Raw genomic sequence first — 19016 nt, forward strand, 5'->3', positions numbered from 1 at the left:
GCCTCCACTCCTTTGCTATCCTTTTAGGCTCAGAACCCATGCATTGTGGGTTCCACCAGGAGGCACTTCTGGTGTCTCCCAAGTGCCTTGGCACTCTGTGAAACAGGCAGAGGCATGTCAGCTTTCTGCCGGAAGATGGCAATATAGACTGTTTTTTCAAGTACTGTGGGCTTGGGACTCAAGCAAAGGAGCGGAGGGGGTGGGGAAAAGGAATGAATTGAAATCTCGAGTTTCATATGAAAACGGATTATCACGAATATTTTACATTTCTTCCAGAATGCAAACGTTTCAATGTTATGCAGTCTACCTATTTCAAATGTCCAAGTTGTGAGACACTGCAAAAGGCTCTCACTTGTCCATTCCGCAACTCCCCTCCCCCCCCCGCCCCCACACACACTTAGAACCGCTCAGGTTGGGATATGACCTAGGGCACTAGACAGCTCCCTCAATATGTCTGTCCTTTCACTTCCCCTTTACCCCCGCACTGGGCCACGCAAGTCCCTCCCCCTACGTCGGGGGTCTCACAGGCAGGTACTCATTTCCTGCTGTTGCCCACGAGGGAATACACACGCGCGACACCTCTTCTCGAGGGAGAGTAAGGAGGCCTGACATCCCCTAAAGTTGTCCGCAAAGACGGAGGAGAGCCCGTTGAGAACCAAAAAAGAAGAGAACTGAGGTAGAAGAGCGGGCATACTGGTGAATGGAAGTAAGGGGAACCTAAAACGAGCAGACCCACTGAATGGGGGGAACGACGGGGTAGGGGTGAAAAGAAATACCGAAGTCAAGGAAAGGTGAAGGAAAAAAATGGAAAAGGGGGAAGAGGAAATGAGGGGGGACTAGCGGGGATGTGGAAAGAAGTTTTTTTTTTTTTAAGGAAAAATGGGCTGGGTGGAGAAGTAGACAAATGAGGGGCCTTGTGAGCGAATGAAAGAGGAGAGAAAGACAGAGCAGGTTGAGAAGAACGAGAAGGGGGTGAGCTGAGGACGCGGACGGGCACTGTGGCTTCAGGAAAGCGAGGGGCGAACAAGTCGGGGAGGGGCGGGGGAGAGGAGCAGCTCTGCTCCTGAAGTGAGGACATGGAGGTCGACACGGAGCGGGTTTCGTGGACTTTTGACAAAAACGTTTCGTGGGGGACTTCGGAGGTCAACTTTGGCTCCCTCTGACTGCAGAGGTTTTTTTTTTTCTCGACGCCCCCTTAGAAACGAGGTGCGCACCCCCCGGGGGGGGGCGGGAGCTGTGCGCTCTTTCTGCAGCGGGCTGCTGGGCAGGGGGACTCGCACCATTTGCCGGACAGCAGAGCTTCAAACCCATTGGGGCCAGACGACCGGGGGAGGCGCGGCGGCGCTCCAGCCAGACAGCCGGCACCTAGGTGGCGGAAGATGCGCGCCCGGCACTCGGGTGCCGACCGCGCGAGTCCTTGGCGGGGCTCAGTAAGGCGCTGGGCGGCGAGCGTGCGTGCGGCTGTGTGGGCGTTGGGTGCCAGCGGGCAGGCGACGGGCGGGGCGGGGCGTAGACCTGGTCCGCGGAGGCCCGAGCAGCAGCGGAGGGTTGTCCTTCGGCGGCCCCCAGGAGTCATTTACATGCTGTCATAGCGGGGTGCAGACTCCCAGGCTAGGCGGGCACTTTCACGCCCCCTATTCGTTCTCTCAGCTCCACTCACCTCTCGGCCGGCGAAGCCCTAGGGAGCCCTCAAAGCCAGCCATCAGGGAGTGAGGGAGGGAGCAACGCGCCCCGCTTCTCCCACTGCCCTGCTGCCTGCCCTTCCTGCCGCCACAGGTCCGCCTGGAGCCTCCCTTACACTTGAGAAACTTGGGCTGGAGCTGGGGCTGCGGGTGGCACCTCCGAGGTGGGGGGTGTGTGTGGCGGGGAGGCCTCAGCTTCCAGAGAAGAGGGAGCAGGCGGAGGAGGTGGTGGGTGGTGGCGGAGGAGGAAGTGAGCCCGAAGGATCCGTTCCGAGCTGTTTGTCCAGCTGTTTCTATTCGCACCCTGAGCTGTGCAACCAGAAGGGGGCCGAGCCGAGGGTGGCTGGCTTTAGGCGCTAATTTCCAACTCTCCTCCGTCCAGCTCGTCTTTTCTAGGCACCCTGGAGTCCAGTGAAGCCAGATCGGCGGGCGCGCACCTGCCAACTGCCCCTGAACGCGCAAACCAGGAGGCCCCCAAGACTGAGAAGATGGCTCAGTCTAAGGTCGACTGCCGCTCACCTGTCGGCCTCGACTGCTGCAACTGCTGCCTGGATCTGGCCCATCGCAGTGGGCTCCAGGGAGACAGCAGCGGGAACAACAACTCCAGCAGCCCTGCCGTGAGCAACTTTCGGCAGCTGCAGGAGAAACTGGTCTTCGAGAACCTCAACACTGACAAGCTCAACAACATAATGCGGCAGGATTCGCTGGAGCCTGTGCTGCGGGACCCCTGCTACCTGATCAACGAGGGCATCTGCAACCGCAACATTGACCAGACTATGCTCTCCATCCTGCTCTTCTTCCACAGGTGGGTGACTGCACACATGGGACTCAGGGGAGGCATCTCTGCTCTCACAAGGGCCTGGGTTGGATCCTCACCTCTGGTAAAAGGGGCAACCAGGAAGTTCACGAGGAGGCACTGGGGAGGTCTGGCTGGAAGCTGCCATGACTGGAACTTGAGGCCAGCTGCAGTCCTGCAGAGTTCAGGGGAGGCCTGGCAGGTGCAAGCCTATTTTGAAGAGTGCCTGCAAACTCTCCAAGGTGACAGTAGGGCACAGAGGGTGGGCAGACTTAACTATGGCTTGGTGGACACTGAGAGTATCCCCTTCTCAAATGCATACATTTCTGCAGCCCCTTAGGAGATTCTGTCATAAAGTCCTCTTTGAATCCCAGCCCCCTTTCCCCTGCACTCAAAGCTTGTTTCTAAATGTGTAAACTCCGATTGAAAGTGCAAAGGCTTTGAAATTACGGAGTGGCTCTAACTGGCTGTGAAGACAAACAAAATGTCAAGATAACTTAGGCTGCTCATAGGGGGTGGTGGAGGGTCGTGAAAAAGGGGAAAATGTCAGACACTGGCAAGAATTTCGGACACCCCTCCCTCTGTGTATCATACTCTTTGAATCTATGTAAGTAAAAAGCAGCCCCGAAGAGCATTTTAGGACATATCTCCCAAGCACCTAAAGAATATTGTGGGGCAGGAGAATGGGAGAGTGGATAAATCTTTGTTAATGCAAGCATGTGTTGGAGTGCAGGTCTAACTTTCTAGAAAGCCTGCTGGGGAAGTAAGAAAGGAAGAGCTGAGGGAAAACAGAAAACAAAACAAAACAAAACGATGGGAATGCCAAGGATGGCTGCTGTACTCCAGCCGGAACCACTCTAGTATGAACAATTTACAACAATTTAGGCACCATAGGTTTGGTGTGTGAGTGTGTGTGTACACAAGGGTGGATTTACTCTTACTCAATGGCACAGGTTATGTAAGTAAGACACCCCTGCTGTGCTTCTGGAGGCCCAAGTGGTAGCAAAAATTATGGCTTTACCTTTTTCTATATCACCTGAACTTTGTGGTCTCTCTAAGGCTTTTTCTAGCTCAGAAATTCTAGGGTGTGGGCAAGTGGTTAGTCCAAAGTGATAAGAAATGCTGAAGCGCTTATAAAATAGTTGGTGGCTGTTGGGCTCTAATAGGAAAAATTTTAAGCAATACAGAAATGCAGGAACTGCCCTCAGTTACTGCTAAGATGCGGTTTGCCTCCCTTCTCTGACACAAACTCATCACCACCTCCCCCTCACTCCAGTGGTTCCAGGCAGAGACAAGTAAGGTTGCAGGCTTCATTATTGTCCTTATAGCAAGTTGTGTTTTTTCAGTCATTTTCAATACCATTGAAGCGCTTTCCCATCTATTATTTCACTTTAGTTGTCAAATTATTAACTAAAATAAACCAGGCCATGGACAGAAGAGGTTTCACGAGAATCTACATTTCTGGTAAAAGATTACTACAAGTGCATTCAGCCCACAGATGCTGAAACCCTGCAGAGCAAAATCTCTAACAGGTTCCTAACGATCTGGCTGCTTGCTGGGCTCTGTTGGGAAGGGAGCCGGGAGAAACCTGGAACTGTAACATTTGCATCCAACTGGGAGAGAAACTACCCTGCCATACCTTTAATGAAATCTTTCTTTTAGGTTTTCTTTCTAATTTTGAAACTAGGAAGGTCAAGCCTTAGTGAGTTAAGTATAAGGCTGGGAGCATCCTGCCTATTTGGGTTTCTTGAATAGAAAGACTTCCTTTGTCATCCACTCAATTGATAGAGGTTTGTTGATGCAAGGTTTTGAGCAAAGCCTGGAACAGCTACAGTGTGTGTGGAGGGGCTGGAGGAGAGTGTTGAAGGCATTAGTATTAGGAGGGGGTACACTGTTGGGGAGGTGCACCTGGACATCCTGCCTCCTGGGATCCCAGCAACTCCTTGTCCTAAACTGTTTGTGTGAAGTTGGGGCTAAGGAGTGAGTGGCAGGGTCTTGCAGGGTAACAACCATATAGTTCTAGCAGGATAAATTATTCTCTTACTTTCCTTGACAACTGGGATTGGAAATGACATAGTCTTTAGCAAACTAGGAGACCATTATTTCTGGTCATGGAGCTCCTCCAGGGTCTGGGCTGAACAGCCTTCTAAGTGAACTTTTTTTCTTGCTTTGTTTAATTTCCTGGGTTTCTATCTTCATACTTCAGCCATCATTTTTATTCCTATCTCATTTTATGATTAGACACTTAAGATTCCTGTTTGGGAGTCTTTTTTCCTTTGTTGACTTTCAAGGCTGCCTCTCTTGCTAGAGAAGCTGTCCTCCTCATCCCTCATCCTGTCCCCCATCCCCCCTACTGTGAGGGCTCCCATATTTTTGGAAGAGGGCAGGGCACATTCTTGATTTATATCGAGTTTGTCTGCTTTGACCTCTCCCTGGCTTCCAACTTAGTTCTCTGTTTCCTTGGAGCACAAGAGTATAAGCAATTTGAGGGTAGAACTGTGTGTTCACTTGCTTGGTTTCCCCTGGCTTCTTAGAAAACCACTGCTACATAAAGGGTTTTCTTTTTCTTTTGCTATGATGTGGTGGTGGTCCCACGTAAAGATTTCACAACTTTAATCTTATCTTGAAAATCCTTATTAAAGTTTAAATAGTTTTTTTTTTAGTTTTAAGCACATGCACTCCTGTTGGACAGTGCTATGTATGCACACAGCAATCAGTGGTGGTGGGTATGCAGCTTGTTCAACTATAAACAGTAACTCTAAACTATTGTGAGGAGAAGTGGATTTTATTTTATTTATTTTGTGCTGGTCCTGGGACTTGAACGTAAGGCCAAAGTACTGCCCCTGACTTTTCTGCTTTTCTGCTCAAGGCTAGCACTCTGCCACTTGAGCCACACCTCCACTTTTGGCCTTTTGCTGATTAATTGAAGATAAGTGTCTGGCAGACTTTTCCTGCTTGAAACGTCATCCTCAGATCTCAGCTTCCTGGGTAGCTAGGATTAGAGTCTTGGGCACCTGGTTTTGTTTCATTTTTTTTAGAAAGATCTTTATCATCTTTGCACAGCAGTGAAAATTATACAATTAACCTATTATAGACCACCATGATATATACAATCTGCAAAAAATAATTTTACCATTGTTTAAAAAAATAACCTGGCCTAGTGGTAGAATGCTTGCCTCGTATACATGAAGCCCTGGGTTTGATTCCTCAGCACCACATATATAGGAAAAGCCAGAAGGGGTGCTGTGACTCAAGAGGTAGAGTGCTAGCCTTGAGCAAAAAAGAGAAGCCAGGGACAGTGCTCAGGCCCTGAGTCCCAAGCCCCAGCACTGGCAAAAAAAAAAAATAGCTCTAAAAGTGGTTTAATACCTCAAAAGAGTTCTTTTGGGGTGGAGACATATGTAATTCACTATATTAGTTACATATTCTGAGAAATTGATTTTAAACACTCCCCTTCAATCTTTTGTTATATAGCTAATAACTATAAAGGGTTAATAGCTAATATTTATTGAATATTTATAATGATACTAAGCATTATATCTCCTTATTCTCATTTAGTATTTACACAAACCCAATGAAATGGGTGCTGTCATCACTATTTTCATTTTATAAAGAAGGAAATTGAGGTTTGGAAAAAATAAGTAACTTGCCTAGTTCTCACAGTGCAGAGCAGAGATTATGGATTCTATAGTTCATTGAATGTGAAGAAAAAAATGGTTAAGAACACTAAAGAACTAAAGTAGCACTAAGGAACTTATTAGAACACGCAAGATTTGTTTACGGAGCAGGGAAAATGTGGGCCTAGAACCTTTCCAAATGTCCTTATTAGGTAGGGAGACCAACCATCCTGGTCTTGTGACACAGGACTTTTGGTGATCAAATTGGGCTGCAGGAAAACTGGGTTGTTGGTCACTTTCTCATTAGGAGATCATACTTTGAAATTTTATTTTGCTTCTAATACTGGGATAGTTAGATAGGAGATAGAATGTGCTGGACAAGCAGGTGAAGTTTCCAATCAGATTGTAAAATGGGAAAACTTGTTAAGCTAAAATCATTTAGTACTCTGTAGCAATTGGAGGAGATAGAAGCTTTGGCAATATTCCATTCTTGTGAGGCTGGGAATATGGCATAGTGGCAAGAGTGCTCGCCTCGTATACATGAAGCCCTGGGTTCGATTCCCCAGCACACCACATATATAGAAAGTAGCCAGAAGTGGCGCTGTGGCTCAGTGGCAGAGTGCTAGCCTTGAGCAAAAAGAAGCCAGGGACAGTGCTCAGGCCTTGAGTCCAAGCCCCATGACTGGCAAAAAAAAAAAAGTATTCCATTCTTGTGATAGTTGCTGTTGTAATCTCAAATTTATCTATTTCTAAGATTTTACCTAAATATTTTTTCTTATTTTCTTTATTTTTTAAACCAATACCTTTTTTTTGAGAGGGGAGGAGTTTGGTAAGGACTTGAACACAGGGCCTTGACCTTGTTCAGCAGTCATTCTTTCACTTAAGTCATGCCCCCTAAAGCTTTGTGCTTTAGCTATTTTTAAAATTAGATATGGAGTTTATGCCAACCTGGACTACAGTTCTCCTAGTTACACTTTCTTCATAGCTGAGATGAGAGGCACAAACCACTATACCTATCTATTACTGGTTGAGACGGGGTTTTGTGAACATTTTGCACAGGCTGTCTTCAAACCTCAAGCCTCCCAAGCAGCTGAGATTACAGATATGAGCCACTGCACCTGGTTTTATCCATTAGGCTGGCACTCTATCATTTGAGCAATACCTCAAATGATAAAGTGATTGAGCCATACTGTATTTTACCCAATTAATTGCAAATAAGAATCTCATAGACTTTTCTGCCCAGGCTGGCTTCAAAACTCAATCCTTAGGTCTCAGTCATCTCCTGAGTAGCTAGGAGTACAGGTATGAGATACTAGTGTCCAGTCCAAAAACTTATTTGGGGGGGGCAGTCTTGGGGCTTGAACTCAGAGCCTGAGTGCTGTCCCTGACTCAAGGCTAATACTGTACCACTTGAGCCACAGCTCCATGTCCAGCTTTTTGGTAGTTTATTGGAAATAAGGACCTCACAGACTTTCCTGCCTGAGCTGACTTTGAATAGAGACCCTCAGATCAGCCTCCTGAGCAGCTAAGATTATAGGTATGAGCCATGGGTGCCTGGAAAGCCCCAAAACTTTTTTTGCCAGTCCTGGGGCTTGAACTCAGGGCCTGAGCACTGTCCCTGGCTTCTTTTTGCTCAAGGCTATCACTCTGTGACTGGAGCCACAGTGTCACTTCTGGAGCGCTCTCTCTCTCTCTCTCTCTCTCTCTCTCTCTCTCTCTCTCTCTCTTTCTGTGTGTGTGTGTGTGTGTGTGTGTGTGTGTGTGTGTGTATGCTGAGGAATTGAACCCAGGGCTTAATGTATACGAGACGAGCACTCTACCACTAGGCCATATTCCCAGCCCCAAAAACTTTTAAATCAAATCTATTCTGTTTGCCTTGATACATACCTGCCCAGTGGTCTGAAATATTCTGAATCTGTGCGCCTTTCAGCTCCAAATTTCTTAGGACTATTGCTTTAAAGCTTCTTAATGGCATCAACTGGTTCTCACACTCAGATGCTCAGTAAATAATAACAAGTAGTTTTGATTGCTTTATGTGAGCTAATTCATTTTATATTGTCTATCAAGCTAATATACAGCAGCATAGGGAAAGGAGATAGATTTAGAAATTGATTTTCCAAGAAAAAATACAATTGTGTTCTTCAATTGAGTCCTAGCACAAATGTTATCATAAAATTTATATTTATAAACTTACAATTTGTGTTCTTGGTTGTTGAACCTACCTAAGGTACTTCAGAGAAGAGACAACCATTTGCATGGTGTGATGTGAGAGTTGCCTGCTAAATTCATACTACTTAGAATCTTAAACTCCTCTCTCATAGCACCAGTGGGAAGTGACCCACACTGTGAGAAACCTTGAATAACCCTTTGTCAACTGATTTACCATTTTATTTCCAGGATGAAATTCTTTGCTGTAGAGAGGTTGAGTTTCTATATAGTTAAGCTTATTATTCTTTGCCTTTGTGAGTTTTGCCTTTGGTATCAGGCTTCAAAAATCTTTCCTTAGCTCAAAGTAATTTAAAATACCTATATCCTCAGTGTCTAGTAGTCTTGACAAAAACAAGCACTCTTAGATTAAAGGACAGTTTCTATTAGAAGCACAAATGCATGTGCAAAGAACATTCATGGTTTGGATATCTCATGAGAACCTCAACATATAAGAAATGTTTATTTTGCTGAGGCACAGGTGTAAATTACATACGCTAGAAGGCTAGCATATGGAAGCCAGTCCTTTACCAGATGAGGCTAGCCTTGTGCCTTCCTAGTGTATGTTACATATTTAGACATATATGTGTTGTACAATATAGAAATAGTGGTCAAATATGTATCATGTGAAGTTTACCATTTTTTTTTGGTATTGGTCCTGGAGCTTGCACTCTGGGCCTGGGTGCTGTCCCTGAGCTTTGTTGCTCACTCAACCTCTAGAGCCAGAGATCCACTTCTGACTTTTTGGTAGTTAATTGGAGATAAGAGTCTCACGGACTTTCTTGCCTGGGCTGTCTTTGAACCACAGTCTTCAGATTTCAACATCCCAAGTAGCTAGGATTACAAGTGGGGGCCACCACCGCCCAGCTAAATTTACCATTTTAAGTGTGTGCAATTCAGTGGCATTAGGTACATTAACAATAGGTTGTACAAACACCATTATTTACTTTGTCATCAGCCAAAAAAGAAATTGTATAACCGTTAACAATAACATCTCATCCTTCTCTCCCCAGTTTCTGAAATTTTGTTTTATGGATTTGCCTATCCTAGATATTGCATATAAGTAGAATCATTTAATATGTAGCTCCTGTCACTCAGAATAATGGTTTTCATCTGTGTTATTATAGCATGTAACAGTACTTTACTCTTTTTATTACTGAATAATATTTCATTATATGTAAGCAACACATTTTGACAGTGCACCTGTGTCTCACAACCTGCAATCCTAGCTATTCAGGAGGCTGAGATCTAAGGATCTCTTAATGTTTTATTAGCATAAATTAACCATATAAAAAGTTTCACTGTGATGTTTACATATGTGAATATATTTTATTTTGATAAAATTCATCCCTTCTATAGTATTCTTCCTTAATCTTAACCCTCCGTACTCTCCTCCCTTTTACCCAGTTTTAATTGGTTTCAATATGCTATTTTTGTACACACACACACACACACACACACACACACACACACACACTTCTTTGGTCCCACTCATCCCCATTACCCTCTATTTTCATTGGTTCTGTTTACCCCCATTACATAACCTCTCCTTTCAATACTTTTCTTCGCCTATACTGGGTACTGGGGATTGAACTTAGGGCCTTGCACCTCCTAGGCTTCCTTGATTAGCTACCACTCTACTACTTGAGTCATGCTCCCATCCAGACTTTTTTCTGGTTTATTGGACATGGAGTCTCTCAGACCTTTTGACCTTGGCTGACTTCAAACTATAATCCTCCAGATCTCAGTCTCCTGAGACAGTAGAATAAGAGTGTGAAAAACTCCTTATACTTTCTGAAAGAGTAAAATGTGTAAAATTCATTTTATAGTGTGAATTTGTTTCTTAGACCTTCAGCCAAGGTAACACATTACTGAGAGTAAGGTTCTATGGGATAGGGCTATGAGAAGACCAAGTTTAGAGAAGAAAAATAGGACCTACTCTATAAAAGACCCATGTTGTGTGGGTTACTGCAGTGTGGGGTTGCAAACAGCACAAGAACTCAAAAGAGGTCTATTCCTAAGCTTCAGCTCTTAAAGAAGGGAGATTAGAACAGAGCATGAATTTCATCTACTGCTCCTTAGTTTAACCTTGAGTGGAACCATGTGAGTCCATACCTTAGAATACAACTATTTGCAGGGTGACCTTATTTTTCCTCCCTGCCTGAAGAAAAGGTTAACACTCCTACTTATATTTGTACTTCCATATAAACTGACAAGCTCTCCATTCCAGGTAACATGTTGGCTTCTTTCCAGACCTGGTCCTGGAGTCTGGGTAAATGGGCCCCCTGAGTAATGGAGCCCATTATAGTACTTGCCCCTATCCCAACAGATTGGTTGGGAGAAATGAGGCCAGCCATGTCTGTGCTGAGGGTAGCCATTGTACTGTTCACTTGTTGTAATTCTGCTCCTCCCTGAACTTTCTCCTCTTATGTAAGGCATCCTTCAGGATAAGTGCAAGGCTATAATCTGCCATGGCTAGCTGGGTTTACATAACAGATTGGTTGGTGTCATGAAATAACCTCTTGAGCCCAGGAGAAACTAAAGCTTGGGCTCATTTGGAGGGGTATTTGGTGTGCTCAGTGTACTCAGGGGAGAGCATCCCATGACCACAGGGGTCAAGAAGATGAATTGAATTTTCTCTTTTAGATAAAGAGAGAAATATGACTTAGGACATATTGTACTGTCCTAATGCCTGCCACAATGGGACAAGGGTTAGGGACTAGCCTGCAATGCCCCAGCTTTGGCAGACAAGGTCCTTCATGCAACTCTATTTGCTAATGGGAACCCAATGAGAACTAGAAGGCTAGATTCCAGTCTTGGCAACCTCAGTTTTATGAGGAGTCAACTCAGGAAAAATGGCTTCTGGAAGTTACTGTTTACCACACTGAAATCCAGCTTATATCAAAGATGGAGTAGGGATAAAATAGGAACAAAAACCAAAACTTTTCCACATGATATCCAGAAAGAAGGGAATCTTAATAGCAGGTAATGTGAGTTCAAACCTTGTAGCTAAAGGTCACTACCCCAAAGTAGCTGTTGCACTCTGGATATAGTCTGAGGTATAAGATCTCAGCCAGGAGAGCAGACTGAATCAAAAGCTTCCCATTGTGCAGATATACACTAGCTCAAGGAAAAGTGAAATGGAAGCAGTCTTGGTCAGTGATGACCTACACATACTACTTGGGAGCCATGCTTCTCAGATAAGTCCAGCCTAAAATTAGGTCCCTGTCTATAGACAGAGCATCTCATCCATTCTCCAAGCAACAATTTACTCACAAAAGAGCCCTGCATTTTCAACTCACTTCCTCTTTGTCTTCTCTTGAGGGGAGATGGAGAGCAGCTGTTCACAGCTTAAGGGTCTGGCCAGCTTTCCCACTGTCCGAGCTCTGTGGGTCAGTGATTGGGTCCAGCTATCCCTGAGGAAAATTGGAGTGAAAAGTAAGAGGAAAGAAGGGAAATAGATCCAATGACTCCTTTTTGGCTTGCCCTCTACCCACCCCCAGACACCCCTTCTTCAGGACTGCCATTCAGTCTCACTTCGCAGACTAGGCTGGGCCTAGGCCAGCCGGAGGGCCCTGACTCACCTCTCGTGTAGTACCTTATGTAACCATGCCAGGTTACTGAGGCATCAAGCTTCTGCTTGCTCAGTGGCGGGCTTCCCTGGGGCAAGGCATTTGGAAGCTTGCAGGGGGTCTAATTGGAGCATTTTTTTTAAAAAGGAAAAGCCTACTCTACCCTCTGTAAGGCAGTCTGCTCTGGGTTAAGTGCCAAGCTTCAAAGGGATCCCCCTCAACCCTCATATTTAGCAGCAAACAGGGAGTTGGAGTAGCCTGAGTTTGGCCACTGAGTTTTGGCTTCTTGGAGGGGATCCTGCTTTCACCTGATTATACTTTTAGGAGATGACCTAGTGTGTGAAGGGCCCCCTAGAACAGGTCTCAGAACTCCCTCTTTTGTATCTGTTGGCTTAGGAACTCTTCTTGGAGACCTCAGCATGTCTGACATTAGGTGGAATGATGTGCCAGAAGCTGGAGGTGCTTTTTGAAGGAAGATCCTTCAAGAGCCAATTTTCAGTCCTTTGAAGCCTCCATGAAGCCTCTCTGTCTCCAGATTGCCTTGAATTCACAATGCTTCTTAGTTATCTTTCAGACCTATTCAGACAATTATGTAATCTTGGTACAATTGAGCCCAGGTGGGTCTCTATGACATTCTTCTCTATTAAACTAACCTATCTACAACATACTGTGTCCCCATCAATCTAATATTTCATGGGTTCAAAGTTTGTGACTAAGCCAGTAACTCCTCCTCTCCTCCTTCCTTGTCTTTGCCCCAGCCTGTCCCACTGTGTTGCCACCAGGTAAGTGGCTTACAGAATGAGAGGAGGTAGAGATACTGCTCTCTAGTCTGTGAAAAAGAGGAATACACAGGGAAACAAAGTTTATTTTCTTAAAAGTGGCTTGGGAATTACCAGCAGGCAGAATTCATATCTAGAGTTCAGACTTCTGACAAATCCCAGGCAAAAGAGCTGGGCACCCCAATGACTCCAGACCACAGCCAGAATAAATGAAAGTTGTTGGACTTGAGAAGGTGCAGAATTTCCCTTTTTGGGGAACCTCTCCCAGGCTTCCAGCACTTCACTTCTGTCAGTTACCTTTTCATACTTAGAATAAAAATAAAGTAAAAGAAAAGAAGAAAAATGATGGAGAAAAAGCATTGCTCAGTGTTAAGGCAATTTAATCTGCCTGCCCAGGTGCACAGAGAAATGAGTGATGGCATTCAGCCTTGTACTGAGTGAGCAAGCACTTCAATTAATCAATCTATCATTCATTGACCAAGGGCCTGCTATTTATTGAATACACCACTGCAGATTTATTGAATGCCTACCTCCCCTGCTAAGCACTGTAGAGGACACAGAGAACATCAGAGACTAGGGCTTGGGTATAGGGAACTGAGGGTGTAGCTGAGTTGGAAGGCACAGCTGCACCTGCAGCCTGTGAGGAACAGAGCGCTGGGACATGGCAGGTCTTAAAGCTGAGCTGGGGCTCCTGCTCTGAGCAGGAGCAAAGAAGAAGGCCTTAAGCTTAGTGGAGCTAGGGCTGTGCCAAAGCAAACGAGGAAGGGAGTCTCTTTATGGCGGCGGCTTCCAGCAGAGCCTTAAAGAATGGGTTGGCTTTGGCAGGTGGGAAGCGGCTGGCTGGCTTCAAGGCTTTCTGATGGGGAAATGGGAGGAGAACCTGGCCAGTCCGTCCAACAGAGCTCCTGCTGAGAAGGAGATGGCCTGGGTGAGAACTCTTTATTCTTCCTGAGTTGGAACCTACTACCAAGCTTCGGTCAGGGAAGGGAGGGAAGGCAGGATAAAGAAAGGCTCTCTGTGGCCCCTCTCCTTTATCACTCCTCTCCACACTGCCCCTTGGTACCCTCTTCTCAGGAACATGGGTGCTGCCTTGAGAGGTAGAGATCTCCAGGGCCTGGGAGCAGGGAAGCATCTCTCCCCTATGCCTGGTGCAAGTGCAGTGGAACCATCAGGGTTAACTTGGGGGAATTGTGGATCGTGGGTACCAAAAGAGCCTGGTGATGTGGCTTCATATCTGTGGCTCTCTGGCCTCAAAATCCAAGGATGTGAGTAGCAGACGTAGAGTAGTATCAAGGTGCTACCACTAGAATGCAGGGCACTGGCAGCCCTGCAGTGTCACTTTTACTCTTGTTGGCTACTTGGTCAAGCCCTTCTTTCCCAGATGATCTCTAATAAAACTCCCTTGGGAGGGTAGAAAGAAGTCAGAAGAAAGGAGAGAGAGCTGGGCTAGCAAAAGAAAGCAGCCTAAACTAAGCTAGGGAATAGGAGAGAGTTTCATTCTTACTTTCCAGTACCTTTTCCCTCAGTTAGTATTCTGGACACCTGTGCCTAAAATCATTTCCTCCAAGTGGTCTGGAGAATTTGAACTCAAGTTCATGAGAAGAATTCATGAGAAATATTGCACACCTTCCATGTGCCAGGCTGGGACACAGAGGTAAGCATCAAGCATGGTCTCAGCTGTTATGGAATAGTCAATGGACTGCGGGAGAGAGACATTAACCAAGTAAATCAAACTAATTAATGTATAAATTACAAGCTAATTGACAAGAGAATAAAGAATAAAGAATAAGCTATGCTAATTGACGAGAGGAAAAAGGATAAGCTCTGTCAGAGTATTACAAAGAAGCTTCCTGAGGAAGTGATATCTAACCTAAGAAATGAATCTCTAGTGTTAAAATTCTAACCATCAGATCCGGCCAATGGAGACATTAACTAGGATTTCTATGAGCAGACATTAGTAATGCAAGGGGTTTGTCATTTTTACATATGTACACATTGTAGGCTTTTTTTAGTGTTTCTTACATTTTATAGTTTATTTAATTATTAAACAAAAAATTTTTGACAAGGTGTTGTGCAAAAGGGGTACAGTTACATAGTAGGACAGTATGTACATTTCTTGTGCTATCTTACACCCTGTTTTTCTTTCCCTTCCCTAGGTCAGGTAGACATATATACAATACACGATGTACCAAGAACATATACAGTAGCCACGTGGCCAACGCCAAAGAAAATTCGCCTAGGGCTTTAAATGTAATGTCTACACTAGGCAATAGTCTTATACGTACGTTCATACATAGCTTTTGAGCTATTGTGATCCACTGAGAGGTCAATTTTTGACCTTTATATGTTGAGTAGTTGTTTGGTTTTAGTTACATATTGTAGGGTCGCTGACCCAAACCTGTGGGAAATACCATTTGACAAGAGGTTTTTGGTTTCACATACCTGGTCTCTACTGTCTCCCTCTCCCCCCACCTTAACAGTCATGTATCAGATCATGCCCCTTGGTTTTGTGTGTTCTTGGCTTGTCTCGCTCAACATTATTTGTTCAAGTTCTGACCATTTCCCTGCGAATACCAATATTTCACCATTTCTAATCGCTATCTAGTATTCCATTGTATATAGGTACCATATTTTTTGGATCTATTCATCTGTAGGGGGGCATCTGGGTTGTTTCCATATTTTGGCTATTGTGAATTGTGCAGCGATAAACATGGAAGTGCAGATGTCTTTTTGATATCTTGAGACCTGTTGTTCAGGATAGATGCCTAGGAGTGGTATGGCTGGGTCATAGGGTAGGTCTATGTTGAGCTTTTTTAGGAACCTCCATACTGTTCTCACATTGTAGGCTTTTGACTTCAACCTCCTATATCTTTCTCCCCGCCCCCCCCTTCCTCCTACCTCTCCCTAAGGCAGTTTCAACAGGTTTCCTTGTTTCAGTTTCACACTAGGAAAGAAACTACTTTGACCATATTTATCCTCATTTATCCTCTTTGTTGGCCTTCTCCTCCTTACACTGCCCTCCAACAGAGCCTGTTTCACTTCCCTGACATTCACTTTTTTCTGTGTATATTAAGTGTACAAAGCAGTTTCATCATAATAATTCGCATGAGCATATATTATAATTTAGTCATATTAACCTCATCTATGGCACTCTCTCTCTCCCCTATTGTTCAGCAGCTTTCAGTAAAATGTCCTTACAACATAGATTCCATGGATTGTGAGATTTGTCCTCTACCATTTGTCTTCTACCATTGCCCCTCTAACAGACTACTTTCTAGTGAAGCTTCCAGTAGTTAGTTCTCACACCCCTAGAAATACTTCTAGGCCATGAGTAGCCTACAGGTCCAAAGAGGGAGGAATAATGACATTTTGACAAGTGAAAGAGATAAGTTTGGAGTCTGTGGGGCAACTAGTATTTAATGTCATTGTATGTTAAAAATAGTCCATGACAATATGGAAATGTAAAAAGCTAGCCTTGAGGGAACAGTGATAAAGTGGGTATATTGCCTTAGGGGAAGAAAATTTATTTTTTTTTGAATTATTTACCATGTAGAGGAAAAGAAAGGGACCAGTCAAATGGAGACTTTTCACCTTTATTGGCTTCCTATGGACCTACAGATTTTCATTGTACTGAGCTTCAGGATGCACACCTTTTGGAGCCTAAGGAAGTAGTACTCTAGGCTACAAATGTCAGGCATTCGTTTGGGCTGAAAACTGCCTGAATGCAGAAGGGAAGAAGAGATTACATCTCTAAAGAAGAGAAAATAAATTGATAAAAGGACTCCATGGAACTTTCTCTCAAGAGCAGTGGCCTCACCACAATGGCAAGGCATGGGACAGCTGAGCATGATCCAAAATGAGCAGATTGTGAAGGGTCAGGATTAAGGGAGCAGGCATCTGTTGGGGAAAGTTAAATGATCTAATATTATTGATCTAAGTTTAATGACAGGCAGGAAAAGATAATTGAGAGAAGATAGTTTGATTTTAAATATAACAAGTCATAGGCTGGATATATTGGCACATACTTGTAATTCAAGCTACTTGGGAGGCAGAGATCAAGAGGATCATGATTAGAAGTCAGCTGGCGGGGGGGGGGGTGGCTGGGAATATGGCCTAGTGGTAAAGTGCTGGTCTCGTATACATGAAGCCTTTGGTTCGATTCCTCAGCACCACATATATAGAAAAAGCCGGGAGTGGTGCTGTGGCTCAAGTAGTAGAGTGCTAGCCTTGAGCAAAAAGAAGCCAGGGGCAATGCTCAGGCCCTGAAGTCAAGCCCCAGGACTGGCAAAAAAACAACAACAACGACAAAGAAGTCAGCCTGGGCAAAATTTTAAAAAATCTCAATAAATAAGCTGAATGTGGGGGGTTTATTCTTGTAATCCTAGCTACTTGGGTGACATTGGTAGGCATATCGAGGTCCAAATTGGTCTGGGTGAAAGCACAAACCTTAGGGGCTGGAGGTGTGGTTCAAGTAGAGTGCAAGCCTAGCAAGTGCCACAACCAGAGTCCAAACCCCGGTTTAAAAAAAAAAAACAAAAACAACAATAAAAAAAACACAACTCAGAGACAGTGACTAGCTGTTTCCCAGCCATACTAGGAACAGAACAAGAGGAAACCCTGTAGCATGAAGAATTGAGATTAGATAACAGAAGGAACTTCCTGACTACAAACTTTCAGAGAAAGTAGATCCAATTACCACAGGATATTATAAGTAATTTTAAAATATGGGGAAGGTGTTGGCAGTTACAATAAAGAACTGGATAAAAGAGAGAGAGCAGTGGCTTTATAAAGACCAGGGACAGAAGGGGACAGGCAGTTGAAGAAAGCAAAGGGGGTCAGGAAAAAGTACTTATAAGGAAAAGGAATGTCCATGTATGAGAGATGAAAGTGTTTCATGAAAATACTTTCATAATAAAAATGTCAGTGAAATTTCTACTGGAAGCAAGTAATTAAGCTAGCATGCACCCTCCTGTGACTCAGTGGTAAGGAGGGAATGAATGAATTGGCCAGTCCCTATGGATATCGTTCTGCCTTCTCAACTCCTGGCTCAGTTGGTCTCAGTTGGGCACCCCGACCCTCATAGTTTTGAGGAGGACACCTGTGCTGGTGATAGAAGCGTGTGCCTGCCCCTCCCAGGTGTTTCTGGTGATGATAGCTCTACTTTGTGCACACAACAAAGACTAGACAAGGGGTTGCAAACAAAAACTGCAAGATCCCTGCTACAGGAGACTGAATTTAGCCATGCAGGATAGATCTTAAATAATAATTACCAAATAATGATATTACAGAAGTTCAAGAATCTAAGGGAACACAGGCTAAGGGAGCTTTACTCAGGATTTAAAACCTCCAAAAAGAAAATTCACCTTGTTAAGACCTTGGGCACGGAATGTGGCCACTTGAAATTCAGCTTGCCCCAAATCAGTAACAAGAAAAGGTAAACTGAGCCTGCCACTTGTGGCACATGCCTGTATGCCTAGCTACTTGGGGGGGAGGGGGGAGGTCTGTGGCTTGAAGCTGGCCTAGGCAGACAAGTCAGAGAGACTCCATCTCCAGTTAACCAGCAAAAAAGGTGGCTCACGTGGAAGAGCACCAGCTGTAAGAAAACCAAAACAGAATTTGAGGCCGCTGACTTCAAGCCCTTGATATTGGTATTAAAAATAAAAAGGTAAAAGGAGCCCACTTGCCACTAATGCTAATGCCCTCAGATGTGGATATTGAACCTACTTCTCACTGAAGCCCTGTCAAAGTAGGAGCAAACCTCCAAAGAAAGGTTCTCACTGCCAAGACCAGGCAGCCTTGATAATTCAGTGGAGTCTCTGGGGGTACCAATGGTCTTTTAGTTAAAAATCTGCATCTGGAAGACTTTGAAGACCTGCCAGAGGAATAGAATGGAGGTCAACCAAAAAAAATAGAGAACTAATCATCCAAAAATTACACTTGAAAAATGTCACTCTCCCCCAAATGGCCGTATTTCCAAAGTGCTGTGTCTCCAATCTCTTTAAATGTGGGAAATGTTGGCAAGATCTTATTTTTATCTACAGACTGCGTGTGGCCAGTGCTGTGACCAGGGGCCTAATCCTGGAGATCTAGGACTCTAGAGAGGAAGCATTTGCTTTCCCCTGTCCTCTCAGAGGGGTGAAGTCTTCTACCTTTGTGGGAAGCTGGAATGAGGTTCTCTGTCCTTAAAATGCCCCAAAGGGACATCAAACAATTCAAAGGCACTCACTACTATGTGACCTTGAAGCTCAGGGGCTTCAAATCTGATGAACGGCCTGTGATAGACTGTGACCTTGGCCTGTGACAAACTCTCTGAACCTCAGTTTCCTCATGTATAAATTGATGGCAATATGGTTGGGAAAGTGAGA

General features: G+C 44.7%; 1 protein-coding gene across 2 annotated transcripts in view; it reads left to right on the forward strand.

The window, feature by feature from the left end:
* The first annotated feature begins 1575 nt into the window (after nt 1–1575).
* The window catches only part of Tsc22d3 (TSC22 domain family member 3), a 67008-nt gene continuing 49567 nt past the window's right edge, over nt 1576–19016 (forward strand). Inside the window, exons 1-2 of one of the 2 annotated variants that reach the window (XM_048335540.1) lie at nt 1576–1776; nt 2065–2487. In XM_048335540.1, the coding sequence (XP_048191497.1) occupies nt 2171–2487 (317 nt within the window). In that variant the 5' untranslated portion in view covers nt 1576–1776; nt 2065–2170. Of the gene's footprint in view, nt 1777–1965; nt 2488–19016 lie in introns of those variants that run through there. The other variant, XM_048335541.1, reaches the window with a different exon arrangement.

Source organism: Perognathus longimembris, chromosome 28 (genome assembly GCF_023159225.1).
Source record: "Perognathus longimembris pacificus isolate PPM17 chromosome 28, ASM2315922v1, whole genome shotgun sequence".
In the NCBI taxonomy this organism is placed as follows: Eukaryota; Metazoa; Chordata; class Mammalia; order Rodentia; family Heteromyidae; genus Perognathus; species Perognathus longimembris.